The sequence below is a fragment of the Corvus brachyrhynchos genome, unplaced genomic scaffold, assembly GCF_000691975.1.
Source record: "Corvus brachyrhynchos isolate BGI_N302 unplaced genomic scaffold, ASM69197v1 scaffold281, whole genome shotgun sequence".
Taxonomy (NCBI): domain Eukaryota; kingdom Metazoa; phylum Chordata; class Aves; order Passeriformes; family Corvidae; genus Corvus; species Corvus brachyrhynchos.
Window position 1 is genome coordinate 3,418,356 of NW_008236509.1, and position 13,429 is coordinate 3,431,784.

Below are 13,429 nucleotides of genomic sequence, written 5' to 3' on the forward strand. Positions count from 1 at the left end.
CCACAAAGAAATACCGTGTTTTGTGTTATTTACATTAAAAAGACGTGCTATGTAAAACCTCACCTTTGTTAGAAATCACTTTATCCTAAGTACTTAAATTATTTCACGCTTTCAAAAGGCACAATTATGTATCTAATGAGAACTTCCATTCAGTGTTACACATAATACAAAAAGAAAAAAAATGTTTGAGACATCAATGATAATATTTTAAATATGTTGGCATAGGAAAGTAGATGTCTTTTTCCTTCACTAATCTGACAGTTCAGTTCTGAAACTTTATTTTGAAAAGATTTAAAAAGGATTTGTGTCTTTAGAAATAAAAAAATATAACAGGCATATCTAAAAAATATGGAAGAGAAAACCTGATTGTTACTACTAATGAAATAGCTGATGACAAAATAGTAGTCTTTTTGATTTTGATCACAAAAAATAAACTGGTAGTGACAGGATATGATGGATAGATTTGACATCCTGGCAAATCACTGTCATTGATTCAATTATTCTAATTCAGAATAAAAGCTGTATACAGTATGTGTTTATGCTACAGTGGAGTTTTTTAAGTGATTGACAATCATCATATTAGTTAGACAGTTTTAAAAGCTATGTCTTTGTTTTACACAGCGTTGTCAAGAAAAAAATAAAGTAGAACCTGGATTGCAGGAAAAAAAAAAGCAAACCACTTCCCCAGTCTTGGTTCCAAACCCATCAAAATATGTTACCATTATTGCATCCTATTAACATGTTCTTTGAAGACTCAGTTTCACTCCAGCCATGTAATACTCTATTACAAAGACTAAATTTTGAAAGTGTAATGCAATCTTACAGCTGGGTAGCTTGGAAGTTCTGCAGAGAAGATGATATTACCTTTCAAAATGGAAGTCAGCCTCAGAAGAAAGAATGCAAACCGCTTTAATTCCCAGGTCAGCTTTGCTTTACTGTTCCTTTGTTTGATGAGAGAGACACAGGGATACATACAGAACAGTTAGAAGTTCACAAATGGCATATCTGAGGGTACAAAAGCCTGAATTACTTGTATATTCTGGCTGCTTTAGACCAGCTCGCTGTGATATCCTTCCCCGAGCTCAAATGCACTCTTCTGGTTTCCCAGCATTAATGTAGCTGTCGGTTTGAATTTCAATCTTGAATTATGTCTGTTGACATAATTTCATAGTGCTGACTTCAATTGTTTAGGATTACTGTTTTGAACTACATAAGGAAATCAATTCTTTCCTCTCTGGTTAGGAAATTCCATTCAAGTGCACTTTAATGCATGTAGTAAGACATAAGGCAAAGTAATTATCTATAATATATTCTGATTTCCCCCCCCCCCCCCCCCCTTCTCAATTATTGGCACATTAAATAACAACTATCTTATATATTCTAAATTTATTATTACTTATTTAATAAACTGACGTAGGGATTTCCTGAAATTTAAGAATGGTATTTCAATTACAGAAATGAATGTTTTTAAAAGTGTGCAGTTTGCTTTTTGAATAACACATGACAATGAATTGCTTAGTTCCATTCCTTTATTTCAATAAACCATCCAACTCAGTATTCATACAAAATATTATATGTAAGTATATAAAAATTCTTTTGGGAAAAATTTATTTTTAATGTAAAAAAAAAATAGAAATGAAAGGGTTATCACAGTTTTTTGTATTTTAAGGAAAGGAACAAAATACTCCCTGTTTCTACTAGAGCAGAACAATGGCAGGACCCAACATAACTGAAGCTTTAAGCAAAATCCAAACAAGACCAAAATTAGTACAAAGAAACCAGAACATTAAAAAAAAAAAAAAAAAGAAAAGAAAGGCATCATATGACAACATTTATTTTTAAAGACTGCTGGGTCAAATCACTAAGAAAAATATTTATATAAGTCATTAACACTCATAATTAGAGTGTCACATAAATCTGAGTGAAACTGCTAAGTAGAAATCACTAGAAGTCCAGGTGCTTCTTGCCGATGGCCATCGCACCACATCCTGAGCTCAGCAGTTTGGCGGATCCTGCCAGATCCTGTTTGCTCGCGCGGCTCACTGTGTCTGACAAGTCTGGAGGCAAATGCAGCCGCTGTGGCAGGAGATTTTCAGGAGGGAGAGAGAGAGACGGGGAGAGAGAGGGAAGAAAGAGAGAGAGAGAGAAAAACAAGGGGAAAAAAAAATAAATGCAGTAGAAATCATTTTGCACAGCATATTTCAAAATGCAGTATTTTTCCTGACTGATCCGTGTTTACTCGCACAAATAAAGCACTTCCCAGACACTCTTCTAGCTGACCTGGCAACAGTTTTTTATGTTTTCAATACATTGGATTCTGTAAATTGGAATAGATTCTTTCCTTATGAAAATTTTCTAAACAAAATACAAATTTGCTCAAGGTATTTAATTATATATATGGGCATTTTTCCTTTAAAAACCAGTGTTTTGTCTGCATGTCAACCTCTACATCAAATTATAGCACTACAGTGTAAGTATAGTTTTATTTTAAATATGGACACATGGTGACAGAGTCTGAAAATAAATTATGGGATGGTCAAAAGATGGAGAGGGCTCACCCTGGTTGCACATTATTCTGCTAGATGTTTCCTCTTCATATTCTACTGATAGTGGCTAATAAAACCAAGCAGTGACAGTAGTTGCATTTGTATAAGGCAATCATATATGTTAATCAAAGCTTGCCCTCCCCAGTGAGTTGTAGGAACATTAAATCCAGTTTACAGATGGGGAAACAGAGACACAGGTTACATGGCTGCCCACAAGCACGTGGTCCTTGCACAAGAAACCTTATTTTGCAACCACGACAAAAATACGTCCACCCTCCCTCTGAGGGTCTTTTACACGGGAGATATATAAAAGACATGACATTACCATATAGCTTTTGTAAAGTAAGGTGAAAATTAATGTAAAACTGAGGCTTTAGTTGCTTAATTACCAGCTTGCTTTTGGACATAGTGAGGCACTGAAAGCTGGTCAGATGAGACAGTTGAGTGTCTTCGGCACAGTGCAATAATTTATGAAACTGGTATCATGGAAGGAGCATATTTCTTGAAAGATTTATTAGTCAAAGGCTAAACTGGGTGGTTCTTTTAAACTGCACATGCCTCTGAAGGGAACAGAGGAACAGTAGTGGCTGCAAAACTGTATTATGAGGCTGTGTGGACTATCCTTATTCTCAGCCTTTGCTACATATTTGCTTTTATCACATATAAATACAGCTTCCTTTTACTCAATGCTTTTGGAAATTTTGTATCATAAGAATTCAATTAAAAAGCATACGAAATCTTTGAATTTACAGTGAGCTGACTGTTGAATTCCTTGCTGGTTTTGAGACTGTGCAATTTGGCATAACTTGAGAGATGCTCCCAAGGGCTTCCCACCACTGGCTACTCCTGGCTGTGGGCAGCACTGGGAGAAGAACTGTGTTGTTGTTTTCTCCAAGGGAAGGAAATGCATAAAGCAATGCATGAGGAGTAGGAAAGCCTGTGTCCAGGGTGAGATGCCATACCCCAGTGCTGGAATAGGAGAAAGACGTGTATTTATTGACAGCATTTTCCTGTGAAGCACAGCTCACATATCAACCCCCACTCCCTGTAAATACCACACAGTAACTCTGCAGCTCTGACATTCCACTGTATTAAACCAGTGCTGTGATAGAGAATCCTTCACTCACAGTTGTCCCCTTACTCCAAAGAAGGTTAAGCCTGGCTGTGGCTGTGGCCTGTAGCCCGTGACACCTCATTTCTGCCTCAACACAGCACAAACAGGGCACGAGCCTATCTCCTTTGGCTGCTGAGCAAAACGTTTGCTGGGGAGAGCCAATGTACAACTTGGATTGTATGGGAGGGGCTGTAACCACTGAAAAGCAAAGGAGCAGAAGAAGTACAGGGGAGCACTTGGCAGATCTCTCAATCCCATTTTCATTCTTAAAAAGTGTACAGTACTCTGCTGGCAGGGTGCAGGGTAAGAGGGATGTGGGAGGTGGAGAGATTAAGTGAAGGAATCCAACCTTCTCCCACTCTCTGTTAGCATCTCTGTGCCCTCACCGGGAGCAGGAGAGGCAGCTTCCTCTGGGGAACATGTCGTAGCACTGCCGTCCTCCTGCAATTACTGACCCTTTGCCAAGTCTGCCAAATGGATTCTGAGCAAGGTGATGAAGAGCTAACAGAACCAAGGCTCAGCAAACTCATCTTAAGCAGGGACTGACTAAATATCATAGACAGGGAACAACTGCAAAAAACCCTGCCACACCACCCTGGACTTAAAAGTGTGGTCAGAAAAGAAAAAAACCTTTTACATTTACACAGTCATTTGGTCAATGCTGTGTTCATTTGCTAATATATATATTCTAAACAGAAAACAGACAAAAGAATGTTTATAAATCTGCAAAGCCTTAAATAGGAAAAGTAAAAAATTAAAGATCCTCAGATTGGATGCTGGAAGTGAATTTGGCTTGTACAGATGTACTTGTTATGGTACAGAATTTCGTTATACAGGCATGTACTCTTGTTCCCTCATCTTCTTCAGTGAAGAGGATGCACACTGCTCATTTGGTGACTGGCTAGTCATTTAGTGACTGGCTATTCAGTATTTTATTTTCTTGTCACTGTTTACTCTGAACTTTTCTGACATATTTATTGTACACTATTCAAACCTTGTTCTGAAGACAGAATGGCTTTTCAATAGCACATGTCAGCATATAGCACTTGAATGCTTCACAAATACCAACTGTGTTATTTTCCTAATATTCTTGTGAGAGGAGGCAGCAAAGTTACCTCCATTTTAGAGACAGGGAATTGAGGCACATAAAACACATAGCAAATGGTATCTACTAATTTCAGAAACAGAAACTGAGGCAGTTTGCTTTTCCAGAATGTTTAGCATTTTGCAGAATTTCACATGTTCAAACGCTAACTTCATTTGCAGCTGAGTGCTCAGTATTTTTCAAGAATCCAAAGTCAGGCACTCAGAAAACAAGAGGCACAAAATAAGAGTGGTATTGGCAGAGACACACATCATACCTTCCATGATATCCATGATATCCTTCCATGTCTTAATTACGAGACCATTCCTCCTGCAATCTTTTCCTCTACAATCCATTCCTCTACAATCCCAACTTTCACATTATAACAAATTACTGGTTCTCCAGGAATCACATTTCACTGCATATGCCACATTCATCCTTAGATCAGACATGTTCTGAACAACAAATCACACCAGAGTCCTTTGAAAACAACTGGGTATTATTCTGCCATTAAGATCTGAATCACTGGACATGCACATGCTCCCTGTGAACAAAGCCTGCATAGGTATTTCAAAATATCATTCCTTATATTTTCTGTGCGGAGAAATTTTCTGTGTGCCCATATATAGCACTGAAAATATTAATCCTAATAAATATTTTAACACCATTTAAAAATATTCTAAATGTTAAGCCACAAACAAACAGGAAATTCATTGCATGGCATCTACATCCACAGGTTTAGCAACTGGCCCTTATTTTTGGCACCAATAGGGACATTGTGATCACTTGAACTAAGGTAGTAAGTGATGGTATGAACAGGCTGTGATCCTTCTGGAACACCAGCACCACAAAACAGACATTTTCACAGGTATTTGTTGACCACAGAGAAACACTCACATTTAAAGTCCTAGTTAAGCACAAGATGTTTTCTGGTGGACAGACTTCTCTGCTATTTCTGATGGTCTGACTTCCATTCCTTTCAAGCTCTCTTTCTCTGATCAGTCTGGTAAAAAACAGGATGATTTTGCTCACAGTGGCAATCCCAATCCTTGTCCAGGCCTTCCTTCCATCCCACAACTGGCTTTCGTGACAAAAATGTCTCTTCTCTAGTTATCTGCAGTCTCCAGGTCTCAGCTTTCTGCTTCCAAGCTCTTCCTTCCTGCCCCTGACAGTCCTGTATTCCTCTTGCCTCTGTTTCCATGCCCTGCTCCTGTTCCTAAAGCCTAGGTTCAAATTCAGCACCAGGCCACCCCTCCTTGCCTCAACCCCTCATCTTCCTCATCCCCTATTTTGTTCTGCTCCTCTTCTTCTCACCCATTATTGATCTGTCCTCCTTTCTCCTGCTGGCACTGCTTCCCACTCCTGCTTCCTGCCCCTCTCCTCTGCCCTGGTGCCCCAGCCCAGAGTGTGGGCACAGGCAGTGGCTCACCGGGTCCAAAAAGCAGGAAAATGCCTGCAGAAGAGTCGAGCTGAATGCACCGAGTGTGCCCAACAGGTTGGGTTTTCACAGGACAGCAAGAATGCATCCCTGGCCTAAATGCTAGACATAAAATTATTTTAAATAGTTTAACATTTTCACTAAAATATTCCAGAAACACAAAACTTTCTATAGCCAAGAGCAAGCCGGCACGGCAACAGCATTTTAAGGGAAAATGGTCGTAATGTGGCAAAAGTAAACATGCAAGTGAAAATAGGATCCTATAATCACCCTCCTTGGGATAACTTCTTAAAAATGTATCAATGTAAGGTGAAGTTTATCAGTGAAAAACTAGGGAATGCTGGAATAAACTTCCTTTGTGCAGAGTTAATTGTGTTTCTGCATTATTACAGTGTGTTTAATTACATGATCACACAGCATTTTCACCCATGGAGGCTGTCAGGAAGGTTTAAACTCGGGATCTTCACAATCAGACTCTGATTTTCATTCTCTGGCTGAAGAAATAAGTGGCTCTGGAAGAAGGGTATTATGGAACACAGCATAGCTGGGGAAGGGGCATGGTGTGAGTTGTGGTGCTCTGTTTTGGGCAGTCCCAAAGGAAGGCTTTGTGGGGTAGGAACAATTACACTGAACCCAGCTAAGCACACAGCTTTAGGGCATGTGTTACGAAATGAAAACACTTTAGAACAAACTTATTGCATACTTTGGGCCTGCTCCTCCCTCTGCCTGAAGAAAACTTCTAATTACTTCATTTGTTCTCAACGGGGAAAAGAAGGTAGAAGTGGAAGATCAGATTATGTAAAAGGACAGCTCAGAAGGGACACGGAGAAACCAGTGAGTCCAGTCCCAGCACAGAGGACCAGATACACACTGATGGTTTTCTGACGCTGCTCTGCTGTGTAAGACTGGCATGGAAAGAACCACATCATGGCTATTCCAGGAACTTCCAGTGGGCTGCTACATTTGGTTGGGGTCAAGTTATTTTTTAAAATCCTACTATACAAAAATACTAGCAAGTGCTTTTGCCAGTGTATCTTACTGTACCAAGGGGATTGTTTTAGAGGTTTATTATAAACCCTCCAGATTTTCCAATGCCAAGCCTTTTTTCTCTTCAGTATTAAGAGGACTGACCAGCATTTTTCCTAAAAACCTCTCCTGATGTTTATACTTCAGCTACAAAATGCATAGAAACAGTACACATGCTTAAACTGGCTGTGAAAGGAACTGAAAATAAAGTAAAAATCTATGACTGAACTTAAGTAACCAGTGACAGGGTAAACAAGGAGTTAGCTACCAGAGATAACGTTAAAGAACTGATTACTGTACAGCTACAGACATCAGCTACACATTCTTCTGAGGAATCTACTGCCACTGCACTGTGGAGGCAACTAGTGAAATCCAGTATTACACCTACACAGGATAAAAACCAAACAGTTCAAAAATTCCTCATCAGATTTGAGGAAATATGTATCTGTATGAACTGTTTTTATACAGAGACAATTGAGGTTGAAGACACTCAAGATACAGCACAATTTCATAAAATTAATTGAGGGCTACAAAAATCACATTTTCTGTAAAATGCTTTAAGCAATAAAGAATACAAATTTTTTTAGCAACAATGTGATAAGCAGATATATGTATATTGGCAAAAATCTAAACCTCAAGTAATTCTGTATATAACTCCAAAATCATTATTATATTTTCATACCTATTGGAAGTGTAATACTATAGCAAAAAATACATAATAACACGAGTGATGCAAAGTCACTGAATCTCATTAAAAATGAGGTGACAGTTTGTTCTTAATTTGATTCATATTAAAGTTAATTTCACTGAAGTCAGCCTCGTGACTCTGTTAACAGTTACATGAAGCTTTAACAACTGAGCCCAAGCTTCCCAAAAATCTTTACAATTCATTTATTTGGACCTTTGACCAAAAAAAAAAAAGCTTGTTAGTCTACTATGGCTGCAGCCCTGCCTTGGGGCAGGGAGATGGGTTAATGACCTCTCTAGATCCCTTCTACTTCCATTTGCTACAACTCCATGAAGACTGAAGTCACCAAAGCCGAAGGGATTTGGTTTAGTGGGAAGAGGGGGGTGGGGAGAAGAATTTTAGGAATGCTGGGAAAATGAAAGATGCAGACTCTTAGTTGGGGAGCTTTACATCCTACTTACTTCTCTTTGAAGCAGAACTCTCCCTGTTCCATAAAGCCCCCACAAGACAGAATGGGAACAGACTGTAGCAGGAAGGCCGAGCTCCTGTTACTGTTTCCCCTTGTTTATGGTGCCCACAATCCACCACTTGCATTATGTTTTCCATTTTATGTCTTTTTATTATCACCTCACTTAAAACTACCAGTAGTAATTTCTACCTTTGGGCTTAGCATAAGCACAAAGATGTGCAGGTATGAAACTAAATTTCTTCTAGAGAGAAAGGCTTTTCTCAAATATTTGACATAGAGGTTACTACAAGTTTTGGCTTCTTCTCTTGCCAAACTCTCCAACTGAGAAGCACCAGATATGTGTATTCTGATGAAATTAGTTCTCTTTTATATGATATGCAGTCTACTGGAGTGACATATCATTTATATTGACATAACTTTGTAACTACTCATGTAGCAAAATACTGCTATGAAAACACACAAAAATTTTATTACTGCCACAAAGCCTAAAACTTCTGAGTTAATATAAGTTCACTTCTCAATGACTAAACAATAAGCCCTTTGCCACTGAAGACATTATTAGCTCTCTCAGCAAGGAACAGAAATGTTATTCCAACTGGCCTAGACCTGTGTCAGGCAGAAATCATATGGTTGTTGTGAAATTTGGTTCACAAATAATGATGGTGTCTCACAATGGACAATATTTATCTTGTGGAGAGAATGGAGCCAAACTATTCTCCCATAGGTGCATTTCAGTCTTACACAAACTTCTTTAACCATTTACTATGAATCTCTTATATTCCTGTTCATGTTGCAATTTGCTCAGTACTTTAGCAAACTCAGGAGATAAAAGAGTAGGTAACTATTTCTCTGTATAATGGACATGAACTCAGATTCTTCTTGTACCGCTGTATTCACAGACACTACATCACCATTTTTAGATCACAGGAATGGATACATTTTCTAAACTGGTCATAAAGAACAAAAGACTTGACTTTCAAAAAGAGCATTCTGAAATTTTCTACATTTCAGGTAACTGTGACTGACTTATAAGAAACCACAGATCTATCAACTCATGTTAAAATAATCACATCTACCACATGCACATCCTATTTCTTTTTTTTTTAAGTTGAAGCACAACCCAAGCCATCATGATGTTAACTATTGCTAACACCAGGTGTTGAGAGAAGGCTTCCAGTAAGAATAACTGATAAATAAACTTCTACCTATATATGTCTGTCTGTCTGCTAAAGGATAGATAATACTACTGAGAATATTTGAACAGATAATACCACTGAGAATATTCTAAAACTCCTATTGCCCATCACTTAGAGAACGTAAAATAAAACCAGGGCAATTCTCACTTTCACCTCATTTACAGAACAGTGATGTTTTACTGTGGGTTTCCAATAGTACAAACAGATTATTTAAATAGCATTTTTAAGGACACATGGCAAAATTAAGAACCATTAATTAACCTACTCTTTGTATGATAGATTTTGCAAAAATCCATTTTACATTTCAGAACACTGCATCTTTCCAGTGTATCTGCTTTACAGAAGGGATATGATAATATCCAGGAGAATTCAACTTGAACTGTGCTGATTTATTTGGATGTGCCACATGGTACTGTTTCTGTTTTCTGACCAGAAATCTGGATTCATGAGTCTGAATTTAAAGTTTAGTTTTATAACACTGGCTGCTGTTCAGAGATATTTGTTTGTACCAGTATAATTCAATTCTGTACCTGTTGGTGTAAAATGCATCCCTGGGGTATTTTGGGTGGCTGAAGAAGTTCCAGTTCCAGACTGAGTAGAGATGGGTGGGTTTCTGTATGTGCAGCTCCAGTTATTAATTTTCAGTGACAGGAAAAGAAAGCACAGACACTTGTCCGAACGAACTCATTCCAAAGAAAAACTCCAACATGTGTTAAAGACGATTTGTTTCATGTGAAGGGACTCAAGTGAAAGAGAAAAATATCAGGAATATTTGCCTTCTCTGACACCTGAGAATGCCACCAGTGTTTGGCACCATGAGGTGCCCTTAATCACACACCCACAGAACAGACCCGCTTTATGTTCTAGCTGGAGTCTCTGGATAATGAAGAAGCTCCCTGCTTTATAAAGAGGGATGGATCCATCAGTAATGGTTATAGGCTGCCCAAGGACTGCAGGTGTTCAACTGCTTGTCTGATCCAAAATTCAGAGAAGCCCGTGGTAATCTTACAAGCAGAACTGGAGTAAACACTTATATAACACACTACAGTAATATTGATACAGCTCTTATCAAATTGAAAGACTGTCTCTGTCTTGAAGAGTTTATGGTCTGAACACACAAAGTGGGCAAAAAAGGAAAAAGTAAAAGACAAAACATCAAGGCAGAAGGAAAAATGTCATGGTATATAAATACTCTATTAATGCCAAAGCTTTTGTTTTTTTTCTTCTAACTGAAAAAGTAATGTTTAGAAAGGCGAGTGAAAGAGAAGAGCCATAGGGAAATAAATTAAGTGACAAAGGGCTGAAGAAAACATGCAGTGAAGAAAGGGAAAGATGGAGGCCAGGAAGAGATATATTAATCTAGGCATGCTATGGTCGAGATTGGAATATATTGTCTAAATCCGAAGGGAAATACTGTTCTAAATTCAAGCAGTAGTTCATGAGTCTGATGTTATCATCTATGTTCAAAGCAAGGACAATTCTCCTGTGGATCGGTTCTTTTTGCTGAACTTCTCCTCCCTGAGCTTATGTAAGAGTGTGGGCCCTGTGATGCAAGTCTGAGTAATTCCAGGGCTCTCAGACAGTCGGGTGGATGCTGATGTAAATGTCACATTCTCTTCCCTGACGGATTCATTCAACCTAATTGCAGCTGTCTACAAGTCAGCCATTCAGTCTAACCTACATTATATACTTAGGGTGAGATGAATTGTCCTTGCAAGTGCTTGTCCATATCTGCTGATTATTCAGGAAACCTGAGTGACTAGCTTAAACCAAATTCTTCACTTGGAGTCTAAAAGGTCAAGGGGAGGATTTCAGTCCTACAACTCTATGAAGCTTCTCACTGAATCAGTGCCTCCACTGTGTCTACTCCTTCTCTGAATGACATTGCAACATGCCACGGAGTACAGATTTCATATCAAACCACAGATGGCTCACTGGAAATGTTCCAGAGTTGCTGATGATGCCCACGATGCTCTACAACAACTTGAGTCTCTCTACTGGGAAGCTTGAGAAGTGTTCAAGGCACTGTGTGTACAAACAAAAGCTGTGTATGTGAGGAGGAGGGAGAAGCAGCATTCAGAGCAGAAGCATCTGTTCCAGGATTACAGTGTTACTGTCACCCTCTAAAATTTCAGCCAAATTGAAAACCTAAACAAATATTTGAGTTTGCATCCAAAACTATCTGGTAAAGTTCATTATAATTTACCAGGCTTCTGTTTCAGTTCCTGTCAGACTTCAGAAAATTCATTAATACTGTCATTTAAAACCCATTACTGAGGGTGTGCAACTGCACCAAATAACTGATAAAATGTATTCTGCCTCTTGATAAAATTGTCCAGATAGATTGCAACACTTCACAGAAAGGCTCTGCTCCAAGACAGGTAACTCACACTGGCAAGTCTCCATGACAAGTGCATTTCAATGACCGGTTTGCCAACTCAAAAAGTAAATGTTAGCGGGGGGGCAGGGGGGTATCATTTTATACCAGGAACAAGCCCTGTACTCTGTATTTACTTTTTAAAGTCAGTTGGAATCAGAAAATTTCCAGTGCTAGACAGCCCAGCACACCTCTGAAGCATTTCTGGGTGTTCAGACCTGGAGCAAGCACTGCCCACAGGGAAGATTCATTATCCCTATCCCACAGCCCACCCATCCCTCCTCCAGACATGAGGGCTTTGGCAACAGGGAAGTGCCTCAACTTCGTGTAGAAACATATTACATGACCAGAACACAACAATTATCACATTTGTAAAGCTTCAGGGATAGGAACAATTTAATAGCTTTTTGAAGCAGACTAATTTTCTGGAGATTCTCTTCCTTTTTTTTTTATTATTTTGCTTTTCATGCATGGACAAGCTCTTCTTTGCTACAGGTATTTTCTGAGTCTGCTTTGCAGGATTGTTATGTGTGGAGAAACACAAATCATTCAATCACTTTAAAACAGTGCGAGAGAAATAAAAAAGGTCTATGTAGGTGCAAATTACTGCTACTAACCTCTGTTTTAAAAGCAAGTATCATTTAGATAGATAAATGTATTGCTTGTTTACAAAATCCTGCACATCTACAAACCAGGGCTGCTAAACAGATGACCAGTTTATTTTTGTAGCTTTTCATAAGCTAGAAACTTCAGCTCTGCAGTGGCACATGCCACTGTGAGACACCTTATGCTAAGGCAAAAAGCAGGCCAGAAGAGAAAAATAAAATTTATTTCTGCTATCATTGTCTTCTCACCCTGAAACTGGCACTGATACAGGATGTATGTTCAGTTCCTGTAACTCCCAGGTAAGGATGTAGACAGTACATAATCCATATTCTAATATATCTTCAGCACTAATCCCCTGTGACTCAGGGCTATTGTTTAAAACTCCAGATAACAAAGCCTTTTGTAATGTTACTTCCAAATAATCTTTAGACTTCAGAAATCCCTGAAGTGTAATTTAATATCTGTAATATTAGCTCCACCTGTTTTGGTATGAAAACTCATGGTGGCATATTTTTTATTCAGTGATTGATATTACTTATTAGAAGAAGAGAAAAATTGCATTAGTGACCAAGTGGTCATTCTGCCCACTCTATGGGAAACCCATGCTTTAAAGGAACTTTAAACACAGAATAAGAAGGGGAAAGGTTAAAAGACAGGTCACACCAATTTCTTTTTAAACAACTCTGTTTCAGACAGTAGGTCTCAGTGTAAATGAAAACAAATATATTAAATATGAATGACAGAAACTGGTATCACATTAAATGCAAGACTTTTGTGACTAATTTTGATTAAAACAAACATTGTTATTATCTGAAAGTTAGGGGGAGGGTTGAACATTTGAGCAGATTCCTACATCAAAAACATGTTTTGTAAAGAAACTATATG

The 13,429-nt window shown here is 38.5% G+C and overlaps 1 protein-coding gene across 3 annotated transcripts in view; it reads right to left on the bottom strand.

Moving 5' to 3' along the window:
- Positions 1-1,511: 1,511 nt before the first annotated feature.
- Positions 1,512-13,429, bottom strand: part of ELP4 (elongator acetyltransferase complex subunit 4) — a 136,426-nt gene continuing 124,508 nt past the window's right edge. For all 3 annotated transcript variants that reach the window (XM_017726371.1, XM_017726367.1, XM_017726368.1), the window contains one exon: positions 1,512-2,076. In XM_017726371.1, coding sequence (XP_017581860.1) covers positions 1,945-2,076 — 132 coding nt within the window. In that variant the 3' untranslated portion in view covers positions 1,512-1,944. The remainder of the gene's footprint in view (positions 2,077-13,429) is intronic.